Source organism: Mesoplodon mirus (assembly GCF_964341445.2).
Source record: "Mesoplodon mirus genome assembly, chromosome: 13".
NCBI lineage: Eukaryota > Metazoa > Chordata > Mammalia > Artiodactyla > Ziphiidae > Mesoplodon > Mesoplodon mirus.
The window spans coordinates 38,675,349-38,698,748 of record NC_138989.1 but is presented as its reverse complement, the minus strand read 5'-3'; the positions used below and the strand labels follow the sequence as shown (position 1 = coordinate 38,698,748).

Genomic DNA, 23,400 nt, shown 5'->3' with positions numbered 1-23,400 from the left:
CTTTCTTACTTACTGCAACCCCTGCCATCCTCCCTATCCAACTCCATCACCAATTGTCCTAGTTCGTAAGGTTAAATATTTCTTAGTCCAAAGGGGTCCAAAATTCATAATAAACAAAGAACAGCAACTGTGCAACACATAACTAGTCAGTCTATTTCTACCATGTAAAAATGACCTAGCAAGCTCGGAAATTTGAATTGGATAAAACTTAAGCAGCATGCATTGCAATATGCTAAAATGCTCTTACAGGCTAAAGCCATCAAATATATAAATTTAAGAAAGTTATTTTCAACATTATCAATTAATTTTATGCCTAAGTAGCTAGGTGGTCAATCTGCAATGTTTAAAATTACAAATAACAAAGCATAATTTGGCCAGCTAAACTAAAACACTTGTGTAATATAATATTCCTATACTAATACAAAATGATCTTCTCTTGAAAAACTTTCTTGCTCCCAATAAAATTAAATATGTATATAGTATAAACAGTAAGAATGTTAAATTATGTGAAGAAAAGCTATTAGAATAGCACCATTCGGTAAGTTGTATCTATGTTTTGGGTAACAGAGCTGACAACGTTAGAAGAATAAGAGAAAAAAAAATGTGGTAGGAGTGAGGGGGTACAGAGAGGGAATCCAAATACTACTTAATGACAAGTCTTCCAAAACATTAGGAAGAAATGTTATCAGTGTCTTTAGATCCCTTCTTTTTGAAGGGAATACTTCAAATATACAATGGCTGCATGATAAATTCTGTATGTGCTTAGAAGCTGACAATTTTTTCACTGTTGTGTACCTTGCCCCTGAAGCCCAATAAATATGTTTTTGAATGAAAGCATGTCAGTTTTTTTTTTTAAACGAATCTAGGAAAAGAAAAAGCTCTTTTGAGGCACAAGGTAAAGAGATGATAATGACAAGGAAACATCCTAATTGGGAAAGTACTGCTGAGACATATAGTAAGAGGTAGCAGTTTCACAGAGTTAGAGCAAAGTCATTAAACAATTAAGTTCTTAATCTTATTCTCACTCACAAACTGAAAATAAGTTTAAAATAATTTTTTTGGTGCTTAAAAACATGAATAGAGAAACATTTTCTTTTCACTAGACAAATTTCAATGTGGTACAAAGAAGCACTATAATTATACTGACTATGACTTTTGTAATAGTTTATAAGTTATTATATTTTTAGTATGGAGGAAATAAACTAGTCTGGAAGATGAAACTGCCTTTTAGGGATGTAAGTTTAAGCACTGCAGCTCAGAAGACAAACAACAAGAATTTAAGTGAAGTAAAGCTCCTGACCATACAATTTCTCTGGTTGGCCAAGCTAAGCATGAGTCAGCTAAATGTTCCCTCCTTACAAGTTGATCTACTGGAAAAGAGATGGGCAGCCTCTGGCATGGAAGAGAAGGAAAACCCTGACTTACGTTGTTTTCAGATCTGAAAGAAAACAGTCTGTTTGTCTCTTTATGTGAACATCATCAGACAGATATTCTATCTTTTTATAACTTCAAAATATGGCTTAATCAACAGCTTCAGTGGCTCATTATTAGATAACTAAGTAGAGTCAATATAAATTTTCAAATTTAAAATTTATAAAAATTTTACTGTTCTAAATAAGCCACTCAGCTTAAACACAGATACGGAATTACCGAGACTATAAAGCCAGGCAGCAAAGCGCACCATTGTTCTCATCAGGACTTGCAGAGGCGGCAGCCAGAAATTAGCCAGAAATACAATGCTGTGAGGGCTAGAGACTTTGTACTTTCAAATTTAGCTGTTGCAGCAGAAAAACTGAAATAAGAACCAGATTCAAAGGGGAAAAAACTTACAAAAAAGATAACTATCCTTAGGAGTTAACTTATACACAGTATATAGTAGATACTATTGTAAACAGCTGATTATTTATATAATTATAAATATATATTTATTTATAATCTAGCAGTAATGAACCCCAAAACACTTATTTATGTGTATATTCATTTTAGACGCTGAAAGATTACTCATTCCAAGGAGAAAAAATAATTAGATGTTCTAGAGTAAACAAAACCAAACCACAGGTAATCAGACATATTTCTGTAAATGTCCTAGTCATTCTTTCTAAAGTAAGTATCTATCAACTGGTTATTTACTAGGTCTTGGATATTGCTGGCAGTTGAAATAACATCCCCATCGTTAGGTATGAAGAGAGACCCTGTTCTTTATAGTAAGCTTTACTGTCTGAGAAAGAGTGGAAGTGAGGCCTACGATGAAGGTAGAATCAGTAACACTGGCAGAATTAACAGACACAGAGGAGAAAGGACTGCTGCCTTTGGACAGTGCATTACCCTTCTCGGATCACTGCTACTCAGCACATTAGAGAAGCTAAACTGAACTTCAGAGACTCAAACAGGGCAATATCATTTCACTGGTCAGATCAAGCCTGGATAAGTAACCACTGGGGAAACTGAGGCACACTTTCCACAGACAGTTTTTTAAAAGCTGGCTGAACAAAACAGTGTACAAATTAATATAAGAAAGGCAACCGTTAACAGTCAGTTAATAGGTGCTCTTTTATTGGATGACTCCCCTCACCCCCTTCAGTTCCCCACTATGATTGCTTGTTTTTCTTTTTCATGTCTATCAGTCATTTTGAAACTGGCAATTTGATTCAAGTTAAACAATTTTCCTTTGAATCCAGAAAATAAGTTAAATGCAAACTTAATGTTCTCTCATTCTATATTTCCATTTACTCTAAGAATTTAGAAACAATCACTTGATAACTTTATCTTAAAAAGAGAATCCTCTCTTCAGTATTCCCTTAACCATGCAGAACTTGTACTATAATTTTATCGTTTAACATACATGACATAATGGTTTGACTTCCCCCTTTCATTTGATGCATGACTTTTCTGAGTACCTGTATCAGCTCACTGTGTAAAATCATGATAAATTGAAAGATAGCTGATCATAAGGAAGTATATCTTTTGAGGTCTAACAAATTTATAAACTATAAGAGAAAATGCAATAAAAACAAAAATAACAGGAGATCCTTAAAGGATTTTCCCCCTTAGAAGTCAAAGGTAAATCACCTATGAATTACATGGATTCGATGTTTCAGATTGAAAGGAAAAAACCAAAAAAACAAAAAACACAGCTTCAAACACTGTTTTGTAGAGTTTTTGTTGTTGTTGTTCTGGTACATTTACAGTCTAATTACACTCTAGTAAAGAAACTATGATATTAAAAATTAATTCATTAGAACCTCCAACTAGCTCACTAAGATCTCATGACCAAATACTTTAGCTAACAAAACACACTGAGTTTTTAAGTTAATACAAAAGAATCCTTCGTTCAATAGCCTTTCGACAAATAGGACATTCACTCATTCGGTCGCCACAGAGCTGGCACGTTCCATGGCCACAAAGGAAAATCATATTCTTCAGACGATCCAAACACACAGGGCACATTGTCTGGAATGTGAGATAACAAATAAAGTAATAAATGCTGAGACATTTTCTATTTTAAAAGTGTAATGTAACAACTCTGTAACATCATTAATTTTCTTTTATTGTTTTAGTCAAATAATCTTTTGTTGCTTTAAAATTTTTAAACAGTTAAAATATCATCCTTATAAAACAGAAATATTGGTTGTACTGTCAGGTCAGTATAAAAGGTACTATCTAAAATAAATATTACATAAAACAAATAGTATATAAAATTAAAAATTCAAATGCCAAAATCTAACAGGAAAAGGATGAAAATAGCCCCATTCAGTCTGACTCAGATTCTCCAACCCTAGGTACTATGCTGTTCTTGCATGAAAATAACACAATGTATATGGGAGGGGCGGGTGGGGAGCAGTGAAGGGATGTTGCTGAGAACACACACATACCAAGCACCATGCTGGATATGATACGGTCTCAAGGCCTACATCACTCCCACTTCAAAAAAGAGGAAACTGAGGCTTAGTGGGGTTAAAGACTTCTCAGGGCAAGCTATAATGTGAACTCAGGTCCACGTGGCCCCAGAGCTCTTGCTTTTAAAAATGATGCTGCACTGTAATACTTTCAATGTAGACCCCCTTAGTTAAAAACAATTAACCTTAGTTATATATTGTTAAATGTAACTTAATCAACTTAGAAGAATTAAGGAGGATACTTCTGTGAAGTTTTCTAGAAAATCACATATTTACTTACAAAGCACATTTTATATTTATAAAAACATACTTTACCTTAATATATCATAATACTTCATTCTGAATTAGATCTTTCCCAAATAACATAGAAATGAAATAATTAAATTAAAATGTCTAGATTAATAAACCAGGCCTAAAGCCTATATGAAAATGTGGCAACCAACTCTGACAATACCAGAAATCATTGTGAAGAAAACAACAGAAAAAAAGAACCATAGTCTAACTTGCTAGCTCCATTCTTCCAAAGTAAATTTTCACATTTATCCTTGAAGTTTTGAGAAGCAAAGCTGTAGAAAAATCATAACTTTTTATTTTAAAAAGCCAAAGCAGCTTTTTAAAATTAAATTAGTTTCTTTTTCATTAAACTTTCTAGAGGTCTAAGTAGTTAATTAATAACTTCCAAAAGTAAACACATCTGTGCAGTTTGGGTTAAGTTACTTTGGATTAATATATGCTTAATAGCACATAAAATTAATCTTTGTCTTTTAAAGAGACATTGGGGTAACAGAAAGATTGGAGATTTAAAATTTAAAAAGAGACTTATTCAGATGCCTTCTCTTGGTAACCTTGAAGGGGTCCCTGAAAGAAATTCCAACATTCCACAGAAAATAAGTTTTAACTGTTTAAATACTTTAGTGATGAAATATGGCCATGAAGATTATTTAAGAAAGAAAAAACTTCAGCTAGAAAAGACAAGAGTGAGACTCTTAACAAGTGCATGGCAACACTGATGTGACTGCCAAACTAGAGAAAGAACACCCTTTGCTACTCAATCCTTTCATTTGATTCAATCCTTTGAATCAAATCAGATTTAACTGGTGGGTCAAATGGTAAGCTAAGGGGGAAAAAAGACTTTTTTTACCAGATAACTAAAAATTTTAGGTAACTTTATTTTACTGTTGCTTTTATTAAATATTAAGCAGATACGAAAGAGTACTTCTGTTGGTATGTATAAGATACAAAGAACAATATAACCACCACCCAGCTTAACACAGGAATATATATCCTCCTCCACCCCTCACTGATAACCACTATTCTGAATTTTGCATTTATTTACCTTTCCCTTGCTTTTCTTTATAGGTGTGTGTGTGTGTGTGTGTGTGTGTGTGTGTGCATGCGCGTCCTTTTCTCCTTTTTACTGAAGTATCACATCTATACAGAAATGTGCACAAATCATAAATGTATAGTTTAATAAATGTTCACAGACCGATCAAATGCAAGTAATCAACTTAGATCATGAAATGGAACTATCAATACTCTAGAAATTTCCCTCGTGCCCCCTCCCAGCCATCTCAGCCAAAAAAAACCCACTACCCTTGATTTTAATCACCATCTGTGTGATTTTTTTCTTCCAAGTTTGGATCCCCAAACAATATCCTATTTAGTTTTATGAGACAGTGACAAACTTTCCCAAGGTATTTTTACTAATTTATATTCCCACCAGCACTGTATGAGTTACAGCTGCTAAGTATTTTGCCTAAACACTTGATATTGACAGTTTCTAACATTTTTTCCCCTCAATCTGATAGGTAGGAAAAGATACCTCAGTGTGGTGTAGCATTTTTTCATGTTGGTCACTGGTGCGTTTCCTATTTTGTAAAGTACTTGATGAACTCTTCTCATCAGACTTTGCTGATTGCAAATATTCAAACACTACAAGTTGATACACTAATATGCACCACGCTTACTACAGAAAACACTAGTAATTTTATAGAAAAAGATGAAATGCCGTTCTTCGAGTCACTGTTCACCATGAAGAAATCACCGTTACCTGCTCTTTAATGTCCTGTAACTGCTGCTGCAGCTTCTGCACGTCTGCATTGACGTTGGTGTTATCCTTATCCTTTTGTAACACCGGAATATTCCCACTTGCTATATAGTACAGATAAAGAATCTTAATGTTACTGACTGTTTTGAAGCAAGAATGATTCTTTATTTCTAAAATCATTAGTTTTATTTATTAAAAACACAGGACTATTATTAGAATCCTCTTAAAAAATTTATTTTCCCAAGTGGACAACAGAAACAGCAGTGACATTCATGTTATACTCCTTCATTTATAATCTTTGGAAAACAAATAGGTTTACACATTAATTTCTAATTATATTTAACTCAGCTAGACAATAGTCCACACGCAGACTTCTGGGTTTTCCAAGGCTCTCCTTGTTTTGTTATTGATCTGAGATGAGGAACTCCAAGAAAGAAAGGTCATGCTCTACTAAATGGAAGGAAATTTTTTATTTCCCTTTTCCTACTCTCTAGATTCTTGGTCTTTTACTCTAGTTAATCTGTCCCCAGGATTTTTATCTTGCCCTATCGGTGATGAAGAAAAAGAGCTCTGGGCCTAAGTAGCTACGCTAATGTTCTTCCTCATCTGTACACAGAACAAAGAAATCAAAGAGACCATCCAGCTTATGTCTAGTGCAGAGATGAAAAATATTTTTATACAGCTGTACTACAGGTGACCCTTGAACAATGCAGGGGTTAATCAACAAATAACATAGTCTGCCCTCCACATCCATGGTTTCTCTACATTCCCAGATTCAACCAACCACACACGGACCGTGTAGTTCTGTAGTATTTACTACTAAAAAATATCCAAGTTTTGGGAGTTCCCTGGTGGCCCAGTGTTAGGATTCCAGGCTTTCACTGACATGGCCCAGGTTCAATCCCTGGTTGGGGAACTGAGATCCCGCAAGCTGTGCAGCATGGCCAAAAAAAAAAAAAAAATCCAAGTTTAAACAGACCCTGGCAGTTCAAACCTGTGATGTTCGAGGGTCAACTGTACTGAAAAGGTTGAAGGTAAATAATTTACTTTTCATCTTTCCACTTGTTCACTGGGTTACACTTCAGTTTATCTACAGTTACTCCGTCACAAAGAATTACTGTTCTATAAAATACTTAAACACATGAGGTAAACCTATTTCATAAAATAATGAGGTTAATACTTGTGTAAATTGAGAAAATAATTTATAATATGATGTCCTCCCACCCTAAGACACAATAAATTTCATCTTAAAAATAGCCAGCTAATTTTCTTTAAGCAAGAATACTCTTTATAACGCACATGGAGGTTTCTTAAAAGACTAATGTTAAAAGGTCCATAATCATATTACAAGTTAGAAAAATACAATTTCAGGTTTCTAATAATGTAACAAGAGCAAAACCCTACCTGTTCCTTGTAGATTCAAGTCACATACCTTCTGTTTTACAAGGAGACAGTGTACTATGAGAAGACATGTCTATGAAAGTCCCAATAAGAAAGCGAAGTAAGAAAATCCACTTACAGATATCATCAGTGGCATCCTCTGAACTTTTCCCTCCACAACACATGATGAAGGGCACTCTTCGTTCAACTACTGCCCGACACTGCACACACTTTTTCATCAGATTAGCACAGTCTGGAAACAGCAATAGGACACTTCTCACAAAAGAGAACATGAACAGGGTTGCCTTCCTCTGCTCATTTTTCATAACTTAAATTTAACACTGAGATAAACACTGTCATATCAATACATAATTCTACCTTCTTAAAATGTTATCAACCTAAGAATGTACATTTTTCATTGGTAGCCTCTAGAATACAGAGCCCATCATCATGAAACTAATGACATTTTCTAATACATTGGAATAAATTGTGAGGAGGAGGAGGTTTTAAGTTTTTTTAAAATACGTAACGTAAATATTTCAAGATCTTAAGGCTTGAGAATAAAGGAGGGAGATACCCTTCATAAATTTAACTACTACAACAAGAATTATAAGGCTGCTCACATGATACTTTTTTAAAAAAATACTTCCTTTTGTAAATCGCTTATCTCTTAAATTCCTAAAGTATGTTGAACAATTCTCTCCCTTCTATCAGACTGATGTAATCTAACAAGGAAATTGCTTAGTGACTATTTTTTTAATGTAGCAGTCAGGAAGATATCAAAAATTTATCATAATGGACTATCTTTCTAATACCTATATATCGGTAGAATGCTTCCCCATTCCAAGAAGAAATACCCAGGCAAAATTCTATGTTATGGATTATTAATACTACACCTAAAGTTATTAATTAATTATAAAATAACACAGTGTTTCAACACATTCTTTCCCATTAGCATTTATTATGGAAAGTATACTCCATATCTTAGCTTATATACCAAGTGTCTTTGTCATTTCAAAAACAGGAAAAATAGCAAAAACTGTGGCAGGATGTCTTATGACAAGACAGTAAACCTTAACAAAGCACAAAACCACCAACGTGGACAAGGGGGTCACACACTCCCAACAGTGCTTATGCTGGTGGACAGAGAATAACAATTCTCTGTCAAGGCCGATCCTGTGCCGAGGCCTAAATAGAGATGGGTCTGATGCTGGCCTAGGCAAGATGCACTAGGTAGGAACTAATGTTAGTAGATACCTGGTTTGGGGTTTGTCTTCAGTCTGAGAGGTTTTTTTTCTTGAATTTAAAGAATTAATTTAATTGCCTAAGTATATAATATGTAACCACAATTATTTTAAATTCTTGTAGCTATTAAGTTAGGTTGTTATATTGTTTATATAAAATCTTTCTTCCATCCCTCCAAAAGGGATGTAATTTCTCCTTCCTTTGATTACTGTGATGTGGGGACTGGACCACCTGCTGTACTGTATACTCCTTGAGAAACAGACATTTTCCACCTCGATTTCATCTTCCCTAGCAAATAAATGTTTACCAATGGTCTGTACAATGGAGAAAACTCTACTTCTTAGGTTTCTTGTAAAGATAAAAGAGGAAACACTCAAAAAGAGATTAAAATGCCTGGTACAAATTAAGAGCTCAATAAAAGTTAGCCGTTGCTTTTGTTACATTCTAAAGCAAAAATAATGTAAAAACGTTGGGAAACTCCTGCGGGAAAATATTACTTTAAGGCTCTAGAATCTGTATTACCAACTACTAACTATAATCAGCTTTCAAGTCACTTTGGTCCCTGACAGGGTCAGCAAACCCAACCAGTCACTTGTTTTTATAAATAAAGTTTTAATGGAAAACAGTCCCACCCATTTGTTTACATATTGTCTGTGGTTGTTTTTGCACTACAATGGCAGAGGTAAGCAATTGGAAAGAGTTGAGGTGTTACTACAGAAATCATGTGGCCCACAAAGCCAAAAATATGTTTTATTTGACCCTTTACAGAAAATGTTTGCTAACTCCTGGGCTATGAAAATTTACATAACCTGAGCTCTTTATTACTTAAGACAGAATTCTCTTTCTTCATGCCCTCTGACAGCTGATAATAGCCATTATACCAGTCTTTGGTAAACAGAAACAATTACGTGGAGCAGAATGTTACAGTAGAAAACCTTGATCCTTTCTTAGTTGACGAGCTGCCTACCAAAATGAAAAAAACAAATAAACAAACAAAACACCAATGCTTAAAGCAAATCTGTGCCAATGAGATTAATCTATTACACAGTTTGTTACTTTAGTCAAATGTTATATGAAAAACCAACACCTAACTCACTGAAACACCATGCTTTACTTTGGGTCCATTTAAGTGAAGTATAAATTGTTAAACTTACTTAAAATTCTTCACTGACAAGTAAAAAGCAAAAAGAAGAGGAGGATATTAATTCTAAGTATATTAACTTGAAAAGAACAAGGGAGATATATAAAAGCAAAGTTTAAAACTCCTCTTAAACTTTAATATCATCCTCACAAAGAAGATTTCTATAAGCTCTCTTGACATAAAGGTTAAGGAAGGTTAAGAAGGCCAGAAATTATTGCCCCAAATGGTTGCTGTGGGTGGTTCAGCAGGGGGGAAAGTATACAGGAGAGGCAACATAAAGGTGAAGATGAAGATGTGTTCATTTCATATGTGAAAAAAGGCTAGACTAAATGTATCAACACTCATTTTTGGAAATAAATTTCTCCTGTGTGTGAGAAGTGGTCACTTTGTGCTCATACAACAAATGAAATAAAAAGCTAAGCTGGACCCTCTTATACTGTTGGTGGGAATATAAATTGGTACAGCTCCTATGGAAGACAGTATGGAGGTTCCTTAAAAAACTAAAACTAGGGCTTCCCTGGTGGCGCAGTGGTTGAGAGTCCGCCTGCCAATGCAGGGGACACGGGTTCGTGTCCCAGTCCAGGAAGATGCCATATGCCACGGAGTGGCTGGGCCCATGAGCCATGGCCGCTGAGCCTGCACGTCTGGAGCCTGTGCTCCGCAACGGGAGAGGCCACAACAGTGAGAGGCCCGCGTACCGCAAAAAACAAACAAACAAACAAAAAAAAACCCCTAAAAATAGAGCTACCATATGATCCAACAATCCCATGCTGGGCATATACCTGGAGAAAACCATAATTTGAAAAGATACATGCACCCCAATGTTCACTGCAGCACTATTTACAATAGCCAGGACACAGAAGCAACCTAAATATCCACTGACAGAGGAATGGATAAAGAAGATGTGGTACATATATACCATGGAATATTACTCAGCCATAAAAAAGAAGGAAAGAATGCCATTTGCAGCAACATGGATGGACCTAGAGATCGTCATACTAAGTGAAGTAAGTCAGACAGAGAAGGACAAGTATTGTCTGATACTGCTGAACTTAATTTACAAAACAGAAATAGAGTTACAAATGTAGAAAACAATCTTATGGTTACCAGGAAGGAAGGAAGGGGGAGAGGGATAAATGGGAGACTGGGATTGACATATACACACTACTATATATAAAACAGATAACTAATAAGGACCTACTGTATAGCACAGGGAACTCTACTCAATACTCTGTAATAACCTATATGGGAAAATAATCTAAAAAAGAGTGGATATGTGTGTAACTGACCCACTTTGCTGTACAGCAGAAAGTAATACAACACTGTAAATCAACTATACTCCAAAAAAAAAAAAGAAAGAAAGAAAAGGCTAAGCTGGGAGAATGCAGCACATCGAGTCTTCCCTAACACTTAGGACTAAGGAGGGAAAGAGGTGACACTCTTGTACAGAGAACAGATAAGAGGGTTCTAGAGGCCCACCAACTCCTCTGTTCATGAGTTATTAAAAAAGTAATTCAAAGACATAATTTGTTTCACTTTCTACTTTTATAATAATTCTGAGGAAGTTTTGTATGGGCTACTTACTCTCACAAGCACACATGTGTCCGCAAGGCTGAAAAAGAACAGCTGCTTTCTTGTCAGAGCATACCACACATTCTTCAATCTGCAAAAAAGAGGTTACAGCAAAAGCGTAAACATCTACAAATACATCTAATGACTCTAACAGTTCCTTCTGTATCCAAATGTATTTCTCCTCTATTCCTCTATAAGGAAACACTCCTGCACAGAAGAATTTAACACACACTTCTCCTCTGTCCTCTACTTTCTTGGTTACTCATTTTCACATCTTTGAAGACCCCAGCTAAACTGGTCTAGCTCCACTTTAGTCTCCCTACCTGTCCTAAAGAATGATACAGAAAAACTCCATTTCCTCTGAGGTCAGGGAGAACAGACTAGACTTCAATTTTCTTTCTTTCTTTTTTTTTTAAAAATTACTTTGAGGACTTCCCTAGCAGTCCAGTGGTTAAGACTCTGCCTTCCAATGCAGGGGGTGTGGGTTTGACCCCTGGTCAGGGAGCTAAGATCCCACATGCCTTGGGGGCCAAAAAACAAAAAACAAAAAATCCCGTAACGAAAAATAGAAGCAATATTGTAACAAATTCAACAAAGACTTTAAACATAGTCCACATCAAAACAAAACAAAACAAAATACCTTAAAAAAAACTATTTTGGAGAGAAAAATCAAAAGAACAAATGACTGAGATAAGATAGATTTTTAATATTCATAAAATTCTAGCCACGTTAGCCAGACTGCTAAAGCTTAAGGGGGATTTTTCTGTTTACCCACATCCAAGGAATTCCACCTAACCCATCCTTTCCCAGGACTTGGAATTCCCCCACACTGGCTGAAGCCCAGAGCTCTGGACTACTCTTTTCGCCTGATCTCCACAAGTCCTCCACACCTATTCATAATTTCCCTCAATTTTTCCTCCTCTTCTCCACTTAATCTGAGTTCTGCGTGTGTAACTATTTCTTAACTTTGCTCTGGTTCTCTGACTCCCATCTGCCTACTGCCCTTGGCTCCACATCCATCTTTCACTGATTCTCCTCCCTTCTGACACACATTCACCCCTATCTGTGTCATTTAACATTACTGTCCAAAAATGATGACCACCACTTCACCCAAACAACCAAAATATTGGACCTTCCCCACTTAGACCTTGCTATGTACATAGAATTTACATAGTCGTAGTAATCTAGTGGGAAGCAGTAAGACATGGTTGGTCAGGATCTTTATGTTCCTGCATTCCAATTCCAGCTCCAATACTAACAAATTACCTAACACTGTAGAGCTGCAGCTTTTTAAAAATCTGAACAATAAAGAACAATCCTTCTTCACAGGCGGTAAACTGTCAATTAGAAGACAAGGAGAGGACTCAGGTGGCCCTTATTCAAGTATATCCTAGAACAATGCTAACTATGAGATAGGAGGGCATATTTTAAGACATAGCAATATAGAGTACAAGAAAGAGTTCTGAGAAATATTTAAGAAGACTTGGTAACTAATAAAATGTATAGAATGGTGAAGAAGAGATCTAAGATATCTGCTAAGTTTCTGACTTGATTTAAAACAGTTGAAAGAAACAAATTTCAGTCGCCTACAGCTTATGGGATGCAAGACCAGGGTGTTCTTTCCAACTCTAGGATTATACATACAGGCTTTAAGACCTAATCAAGGTTAGACTATAACGAAGGGAATGTTCACCTTCAGTACACAAATCCAGCCCACAAACTGCAAACACTAAGCAGTACACTACCAGAACCACAGCGGGGAGCAGAGACAGGAAGACCCTGGAAATGGGCGACTAAGGAACCCATAGCCTGGAGGCAGGTACACTAACTTTTCATAGCTCCCAACAAAGTTTTTCCTCTCTCTAAAAGAACGGCTGAAATAAACAAATGGGACCCAATGAAACTTAAAACCTTTGCACAGCAAAGGAAACCATAAACAAGATGAAAAGACAACCCTCAGAATGGGAGAAGATATTTGCAAATGAAGCAACTGACAAAGGATTAATCTCCAAAATATACAAGCAGCACATATGGCTCAATAACAAAAAAACAAACAACCCAATCAAAAAATGGGTGTAAGACCTAAATAGACATCTCTCCAAAGAAGACATACAGATGGCCAACAAACACATGAAAAGATGCTCAACATCACTAATTATTAAGACAAATGCAAATCAAAACTATGATGAGGTTATCACCTCACACCTGCCAGAATGGCCATCATCAAAAAATCTACAAACAATAAATGCTGGAGAGGGTGTGGAGAAAAGGGAACCGTCATACACTGCTGGTGGGAATGTAAATTGATACAGCCACTATGGAAAACAGTATGAAGGTTCCTTAAAAAACTAAAAATAGAACTACCATATGACCCAACAATCCCACTACTGGGCACATACCCAGAGAAAACCATAATTCAAAAAAACACATGCACCCCAATGTTCATAGCAGCCCTGTTTACAACAGCCAGGACCTGGAAGCAACCTAAATGTCCATCAACAGAGGAATGGATAAAGAAGATGTGGTACATATATACCATGGAATATTACTCAGCCATAAAATGGAATGAAATTGGGTCATTTGTAGAGACGTGGATGGACCTAGAGAGTGTCATACAGAGTGAAGTCAGTCAGAAAGAGAAAAGCAAATATCATATAATAATGCATATATGTGGAATCTAGAAAAATGGTATAGATGATCTTATTTGCAAAGCAGAAACAGAGACACAGACGCAGAGAACAAATGCACGGATACCAAGGGGGAAAGGGGTGGGGTGGGAGGAACTGGGAGACTGGGATTGACACATATACATTATTGATACTATGTATAAAATAGACAACTGATGGGAACATACTGTATAGCACATGGAACTCTACCTAATGCACTGTGGTAACCTAAAAGGGAAGGAAGTCCAAAAGGGAAGGGTTATCTCTATGTGTATGGCTGATTCATTTTGTTGTGCAGCGGAGGCTAACACAACATTGTAAAGCAATGTAAAGCATTGTAAAGCAACCAACGAAAATTAATTAAAAACAAAATAAAGGAAGGGCTGAGGACCATGGCTAAATTTCAAAGGTGTGTGAGTCAGCTATCTGGCTGGCTAATAAGCTGAAAAGAAAAGTAGGCACGGTATGGGCGAAAGAAGTGAAAATCTCAAACTTTAGCAACTAGACAGACAGACAAAAGTCTCAAGAGCAATGACAACACAGAGGTGAAACTCTGACTGATCTAGCCATTTATTTGCATGTAAGGAGCATCTTCATATTAATATTTTAAGAACTGTATGTGCTAAATACTGGTCAAACATTAAAATGTGACAATTAAAAAAAGTAAATTAGATATTATGTGTACAGTGTCTAGTTCAATGCCTAATATAAAATCAGCACTTAATACATGATGATTCTCTTCTCCTCTCTATATAAAAGATGTGTTGGTTTTTAAAATGATTCCCGATGCAACTGTCTACATATCTGAATTGCTGATAAAGAGTTTAAAATCATCTAACAAACCAATCTAATAATCATTTACTTACCCATTCAGCTATTATTAAAAAAATTTTTTCTAAGCATAACTTTTTCCCCTTCTGGATTTTTTTCCTCAGATTACATTCCCAGGAGTGGAATTACTATATCAAAGCATATTTATTGTAACTGTTTGTATATATATTGTCAGGATGGTCTCTCAAAAAAATGTAAACCCATTTATTCAGCCAACTGCAGTATTAAGAGAGTACTCATTTCTCTTTCCTAGCTAGCATTATTTAAAGTTTATTTTTGCTAATTTGACAAGAATGGCTAATAATAGTTCATAATTTTTAATTTGTATTTCTTTAATTGCTAAAGAGACCAAGCTTGTTTATTCTCCCTCCCTCCAAATACTAGTTTTACAATTTGTTTTATCTTCAGTGAAGTTGTTCACGATCCTTTAACCACTTGGGGTCGCTATTTCTTTACATTCGAAGGCTCTGCAACGAACCTGGCAAATCTCTTTGGTGGGTATGTAAGTTTTTCTACTTTTGTACAGGTTTGAAAATTCCATAACTTAAAATACAAACAGATACCTTACTAATTCTTGGAATTCTGAAATGGTCTAAAAAGGAGTGACAACATAATCCTTCCTTTCTACCTTCCTGTTCTGTCAACCCTCCCTTGCAGACACTGGTTTTAATTCTGTCTGTGTATCATAACACAGAGGAAAGAATAGTGACTTAAGAATCAAGAAAACTGCGTTGAAGACCCAACTGTCAGTGTACTTCTTTGAGCTTTGCTTTTTTCAACTATTTCAGTAAACCAAAATGAGTAAGATGCAAAAGCACTAAGTTACATGGAAAAAAAATGAAACCAGAAACCCACAAAAGAATACTGCTTCTCAAAAAGCAAAAGGAGTCAGATGAGATAAAAAGTGCAGAGGAGATACAGAATTTGACCACCAAAAACTGCAGGATGATCAGACTTTATTTGCCTAATGGTGGGATACAGTACGAAATGAATAGCATCGTCTATGAAGCTTTCTTGCCCAGTATGTCTAAGCTGACCCTAATCAAGCAGTTAGATCTAACTTCCAGTTTACAAAAACACAAAGGATATAGAAACAAATTAAAGAATACCATGATAAAAATCAAATAAATCCAGAATGTGTGATATTCTACCAAAAAAATCAACTAGTCTTTTACAAAACAATCCATGTACTCAAAAAAGGTGCAATATACAAGTAACTACAACACAAAGTGGAATTAAATACATCTTTAGGTTATAAGGTGCTTTGAAAGTAAAACAGTAGATTACTTTTATTTTTAACTAGTACTGTAGTTTACGTATTTCAATTGGTGTCTTGATAAATGTATAAATTATACATTCCCATATTTAGATCAGTCTTAGGAAGAACAAAATTAAAAGACACGTGGCATCATATAATCTTATTTATCATTAACTGTAGTCTTGAAGAACTTCAAAAAATAATAAAATGCTATATTTAAAACATATTACCTTTGTCCTGGATTGAACTTGTTCTTTACAGATGAGGCATTTCTTGACTCGTGGAGAACACAAAGAACAGGTAGCAATATGTCCACATGGGCCAAAAAGAGTATCTCTCTTCATATCTGAGCACACCATACACTCTTCTAAGGTTTCAGAATCATTACTAATCATAGAAGGACTTCGAGAACCCACCTGACCACTAATAAAAGAAAATATTTCTAATTAAGCCTATGAGAATATTCATATTACAAATTCATTAATTTAAATGTTTTTTAAAACATCTAGAGCATCATTAGTATGGGTAAAAAACAACTTTAGTTATGTTAAAAATTAAGCTTTAACATCTATATATGAAACATTGTATACTATATTTTTCTACTCCTCTGCATTTTTACAAACTTCTAGTACAATTCAAATTTCAATTCAACAAATCCTCACCCAATGGAAAAGAGTGAATCTTCTTCTAACAAAGAAATCAAAAACACTAGTTTAAAAAAATTAACATAAACAGTTTCCCTCAGAAACTGTTTTATCTATATAGGACCAGTTGAGGAAGACACAGAATATAGGAATAAAACAAAAATCCTAACTAGAGCCCATGTTAGTTATGCTAACTACAGACAGAATGAAGCATTATCAGAGTCCACAACTGACAGGGCACTTTGGAAAATATGTCACTGCAGCTGCTGTTTTGACATTTCTTTTAAGTGTATCCTTAAGGAGCATAAAATTCTATTACAGAAAGACAGAACATGTCTATAAATATATATATACAAGATATAAAAATACATATGCACAACCAACTACAGGTACAGACAGAAAAGGGACACTCTGTTTCCACTACGATCTTCAAAAACTCATGAACACGTGGGCTCACGTGTACATATTCAAAGTGGTTTCCCCTTATATCCCAGTGTTTAAGTTATTGCTGCAGTAATTACAGTGCCTCTATCTATATATTTTAGATGCATTCTGCCTTGCTCTAATAAAATGCCCCTTAAGAATATATTTAAAGAAATGTATATACCTCTATATAAAATGGAATACTACTCAGCCATAAAGAAGAAACAATGCCATTTGCAGCAATATGGATGGACCTAGTGATTATCATACTAAGTGAAGAGAGTCAAAGACAAATATCATACGATATCACTTATATGTGGAATCTAAACTATGATACAAATGAACTTATTTACAAAACAGAAACAGACTCAGACATAGAAAACAAACTTATGGTTACCAAAGGGGAAAGAGGTTGGGGGGGGGGGGATAAATTAGGAGTTTGGGATTAGCAGATACAAACTACTATATATAAAATAAACAACAAGGTCCTACTGTATAGCACAGCGAATTATATTCAACATCCTGTAATAAACCATAATGGAAAAGAATATGAAAAAGGATATGTATATATATGTATAACTGAATCCCTTTGCTGTACACCAGAAATTAACACATTGTAAATCAACTATACTTCAATAAAAAATAAAACAGAATAGAATAAAAAAGAAATGTATATACCTCATTATATTAATTTCCCTATAACTGTGGAACCACATGATACTTTATGTACAGAATATTAGGTTTTATGATAATAATACAAACCTGACTTTTTCTTTATGACACTTTGCCAGTGCCTTGCAGAGACTTGGATCAGGACAGAGATCAAGGGGCGACTGACCCTTCTTATTTCGAATGCTAAGGTCAGCACCATTAGCAGCCAAGAAACAGGCAATAGATGCTGCACTCTTCTTCTCAGCTCCCTGGGTACCAAGTCCCATTATTAACTGAAATCAAATGAAAAAAGTCATCATTTTCCCTTTAGGAATCTGTTATCAATTCTTATCACCAAATATATATATATATATATGCAAGAATGTGTGTGTATGTGTATGTGGTGTGCACATGCTTGCGTATATATGTATGTATATATGAATATGTATGTGTGGTAAAAAACTTGTCTGGCAAGACTATATAGATGTGGTGGATACTTATGAGTTGCAGTCCTAGTATCCTTCCTCCACGACACCTATCCCCAATTTCCTCAGGTGTATAGTATGAGGACTGACCCATCTCCAGTTTTAGAGGTGAACCAAAGATGGCTCAAACCACTCAGAGACCCACCTCATCTATGTGATTAGTTCAGGGGTGACACATAACCTAAATCAGGTCAATTAAGGCCAATAAAACTCAAGAACAAGACTTCTGATTGAGATATTGAGGAGACAGTCTCCCTTTTCTACTCAATTTGTCTCTGGAACTGCTAGCAACCAACGTGAAACAAAAAGGGGAGAGACAACTGAGAAATGAACCAAGAACCAGGAATTAAGCCACAAAGTGGAGAATGAGACAGATCAGGTTCTACTGTCATCTGAGCTTCTGACTCACACATCTTGTCTGATAATAGTCATAATAATTATTAATATTTATGGAGCATCTACAACGGACTAAGAACTATTTTAAGCAGTTTCCATGAATTAACTCATTTAATCTTTACAACCTTATGGAGGTAGTTACTCACTTCCCCTCGTTTCAAAATGAGAAAACGAGGCACATAGGAGTTAGAGTATTTACCGATGGTCATACAGAAAGGCAGCAATTCTCAAACACTTTGGTCTCAGAACACTTTACATTCTTAAAAATGATTCTAAAATTCATATGGAAACGTGAAGGACTCAGAATAGTCAAACAACCTTGAAAAAGAAGAAGAGACTTATACCACTGACTTCAACATTTATTACAAAGCTACTGTAATCAAGCCAGTGGGTTGACATCACATAGATAAAGACACAGATCAATAGAAGAGAACTGATTTTAGATAAAGGCACAACAGGCAATTCAGTAGAAAAAAACAGTCTTTTCAAACAAATGGGGCTGGAATGACTGTATATCCACAAACAAATAACAAAAAAGAACTTTGACCCATACCTCATATTATGCATATAAAAATTAACTGAAAATGAATCACAGACCTAAATGTAACAGCTAAAACTTTATAAACTTTTAGTACAAAATAGGAGAAAACCTTAGTGACCTTGGATTTAGCTAAGATTTCTCAGGACACAAACAATAAAAGAAAAATTGGTCAATCAGACTTCATTAAAATTAAGAACCTCTGCTCTTCGAAAAATACTGTTAAAAGAATGAAAAGAGGGCTTCCCTGGTAGCGCACTGGTTGAGTCCACCTGCCAATGCAGGGGACACGGGTTCGTGCCCCAGTCCGGGAAGATCCCACATGCCACAGAGCAGCTGGGCCCATGAGCCATGGCCGCTGAGCCTGCGCGTCTGGAGCCTGTGCTCCGCAACGGGAGAGGCCACAATGCAAAGTGAGAGGCCTGCGTACCGCAAAAAAAAGAATCCATGGAGCAACTAAGCCCATGTGTCACAACTACTGAAGCCCACGCGCCAAGAGCCCATGCTCTGCAACAAGAGAAGCCACCACAACAAGAAGCTCACACACCGCAATGAAGAGCAGCACCCGCTCGCTGCAACTAGAGAAAGCCCGTGTGCAGCAATGAAGACCCAACGCAGCCAAAAATAAATAAATAAAATTTTAAAAAAGAATGAAAAGACAAGTTACAGACTGGGAGAAAGTATGTGCATGCCACGTATCTGATAAAGAACTTGTATTCAGTTTATAAAAAGAACCCTCAAAACTTAGTAGTAAGAAAACAGCTCAACAAAATAATGAAGAAGGTCTGAAGAGACACTTCATCAAATATACATGAGTGGTGAACAAGCAAATGAAAAGAGGTTCAATACCAGCAGTCATAAGGAAGTGTAAATTCAAACCACAAAAAGACACCACAATACTCCTGTTTGAATGGCTAAAGTTATAAAAGGAGAACCAAACAACTTTTAGTAAGAATGCAAAACAATACAGTTAGCATTGACTAGTATTTAGCTCATAAACTAAATTTGTACATTTGTAGCTCTGATGAAATATCTTATCAGGTGCAAGTTAAATCAGCCATAAATATAAGCCTCTGCATTAAAAGATGCTTCCACTGGCACTGAATTAAAGATTATCTTTACTCACGGTGTTTTTGGATGGCTCCCAGGCAGCATCGACCTTCCCCACATCTTGCATATCTTGAAGCTGACGTAGCTGAGACAAAGTGTGATGCCTCAGAGCTTCATGCAAAGGAGTATCCCCATCCTTATCCTGAATATCTAATTTGGCACCTGCACGGACCAAAAGCTAGAAGAGAAAAACATCTCATTTTGCTAAAGTATTCCACCCACAAGAAGTTACAACATCTCTAAAGTAACAGTGTGAGAGCCCTGGACCTATCTGATGGGGCTGCCACGAAAGTTAATTATTCTTATGTATCTGCTTGCTAAACTACTCTATACCCACCCCTGTGACTCCTTACAAATAATGATGAACCTGGTTATTCAAATATACTGAATTAGAGAAAGCAGAAAGAAATAAGAACCAAAATGTTGCTCAATTAATCTACTCTAAGATCAAGATAACTGGGGGAAATTTAGGACATTTTTTTTCTCATTTTAATTTCAGATATGTGAGTTGGGATATTTTAAGTATTTCCAATAGGACCAAATCATAACGTTCAAAATTCTTCTATTATTTAAATAAGCAAGTTATTTATTTCCATTCTCTTTGGTTAATATTCTCCAAATGTATGGTTATAAGGGTTGTAAGTCCAAATATCAGAGAAATGAAGAATTTTTGACAAGAGGAATTTTAAATAATAATAAACGTGAAGTGTTTGCTAAACTGCAATCTCTTACATATAATGCATAATTAATATATCTCAATTAAATATATATATATATTTAGTTAGTTATTTTTGGCTGCGTTGGATCTTCGTTGCTGCATGAGGGCTTTCTCTAGTTTCAGTGAGTGGGGGTTACTCTTGGTTTCGGTGCACTGGCTTCTCATTGCAGTGGCTTCTCTTGTTGCGGAGCACAGGCTCTAGGCACACGGGCTTCAGTAGTTGTGGCTCGCGGGCTCTAGAGCGCAGGCTCAGTAGTTGTGGCGCACAGGCTTAGTTGCTCCGCAGCATGTGGGATCTTCCCGGACCAGGGCTCGAACCCGTGTCCCCTGCATTGGCAGGCGGATTCTTAACCACTGAGCCACCAGGGAAGCCCTCAATCGATATTTTAAGTGGTAAACATAAAACTTTGCTTACAGTGCTTTAACAAGTTCCCTAATCATTTCTGTAAATGCTATCAGAGTTTTAGAAAAATACCATACAAAGAAACCAATCTCAAGCACATGGTCCTACCTGTCTTGGCTAATTACTGTTTTCTTTTGTTTTGCTTGCTTTGTTTCAAAAAGATTATATAATGTCTCTGCAGGACAGTTTCTCAAATTTGAACATGCACCACAATTACCTGGGGGCCTGTTAAACCACAGATTGCTAGTTCCCACCCTTGGAGGTTGATTTGGTTGGTCTGAGGTGGGGCCCAGGAATTTACTTTTCTACCAAAGTCTCAGGTGATGCTGATGCTGCTGCTTCAGCCTCCAAACTTTAAGAATCACTGCTCTACAAAAAAGTTGTAAACAGATAATCTTTCAAGTATTTTGACTGGAATCACCAGATTAGTAAAATAAAAATATACATGTCAGCTTTTTTGGAATCTGTTCGGCAAATGTGTAGCCGAAGCCTTTAATTACAGTTCACTCTCAATTATAAAAATTAAAAGGGAGTATACTTTTTAAAAAAACAAATTTGTAAGTTACTCTGAAATCCTCTGGTTTAATATTCTGGGAATTTACAAATCTGGCAACAAAATTATAAAGACTTTGAATATCAGAATCTTAAGATTTTCCTTATTACAAATTAAAACTCTTTACCCAACTGATGTAAAATAATAGCCTAAAATCATAATTTTTACCTCTAGCTATGCCTTTTGAGAAATCTAACAAAGTATGATTTAATAAGCAAAGATTCACTTTAGGAGACACGTTACCCTCACAATCTGGGTGTGCTGCCGCTCAACAGCAAGGTGTAGGGCAGTCTGCTGGTTCACGTTCTGGATATCCAGGTTTGCGTTACCCTGAAGAACAAGGCATACACAGTTAAATGTGACAAGAGGGAAGCATACTAAACTAACTCTTTGCGAAGAATCCGTACACTGGACACTACTGACCACACCCCCTTCCTAGGGGCTGGGACCTTGTTCTCATATGGTAACATAGGAAGAAGTGGACAGGGCAGCAAACTTACTGAAGTATAACAGCAAGTTTAAAATAATTATTATTATTATGGTGATTCCATCTAAGAACAGTTAAAGGACAAAGTACAGTACAAACACAGCTCCCTTTTAATCTCCATTATAGAGCAATGGACATAATCAGCTCATTTTAACTGTAATATTTCCTGAAAGTATATTAATGAGTCTTCACATTGGATCTAGATTTCTTTTAATGACCTAATAAGGTCAGTTCCTCTTGCTGCAAAATTGAGCTCTTCCTCATTCAGTGAAAAGGAACTCTGCTGGAGGGTGAGAAGAAGATAATGCTTAATTAGTACATACAAACACTTATTGAAGGAAGAGCAGAAAGTCCCACCAGGGCCCTGAGATAGACAAAGGACCATGAGAACAGCTGATGCCAAGCACAGAGGAAAGGGATGGAGAAGCAAAAGCAATGAACATAGTGTCAGTGGACCTAGGTTCAAGTCAGCTATGAGCTTTGTGAGTTTAAGCACTGTATCATTTCATGCCTATTTCCCTCAGCTCCAAAATGGTAAGGGCACAACCTATTCCAGGGGTCAACGTGAGGATTAAGAAAAATAACATGTCAAAATGCCTAGCACCATGTCTGGCATGATAAAGAATAATAATAATTTTTTTTAAATACTAAAATTAAGTAGAGGGCTACAGAGTCAAAAAAAAAAAAAACAAAAACAAAAACGTATCATTCCATTTGTGTCTTAGAACCATTCATGCCCTATGATCACAACTCTGACACCCCTACCTGTGCACCTGCTTGGTGCATCAGGTAGAGCTGAAACTCCCTTATGGGAGTTTGGTTGGTCTGAACATGCTATGACATGTTCAGGAAGGTGGGAGTTTCTGGATTGTTTTTACTATTTATGTTTCTTTGAGTGCAATCATTAGGCTCCTGATCTCAGCTTGCTTTCCTTTTTTTTTTTTTTTGGCCATGCC

The 23,400-nt window shown here is 36.0% G+C and overlaps 1 protein-coding gene across 1 annotated transcript in view; it reads right to left on the bottom strand.

Moving 5' to 3' along the window:
- Positions 1-2,536: 2,536 nt before the first annotated feature.
- Positions 2,537-23,400, bottom strand: part of MIB1 (MIB E3 ubiquitin protein ligase 1) — a 110,810-nt gene continuing 89,946 nt past the window's right edge. The window contains exons 14-21 of the mRNA XM_082640413.1: positions 22,201-22,287; positions 20,300-20,461; positions 17,866-18,047; positions 16,267-16,459; positions 11,294-11,372; positions 7,463-7,576; positions 5,947-6,047; positions 2,537-3,450 (exon numbers count right to left, since the gene is read on the bottom strand). Coding sequence (XP_082496539.1) covers positions 3,310-3,450; positions 5,947-6,047; positions 7,463-7,576; positions 11,294-11,372; positions 16,267-16,459; positions 17,866-18,047; positions 20,300-20,461; positions 22,201-22,287 — 1,059 coding nt within the window. The 3' untranslated portion in view covers positions 2,537-3,309. The remainder of the gene's footprint in view (positions 3,451-5,946; positions 6,048-7,462; positions 7,577-11,293; positions 11,373-16,266; positions 16,460-17,865; positions 18,048-20,299; positions 20,462-22,200; positions 22,288-23,400) is intronic.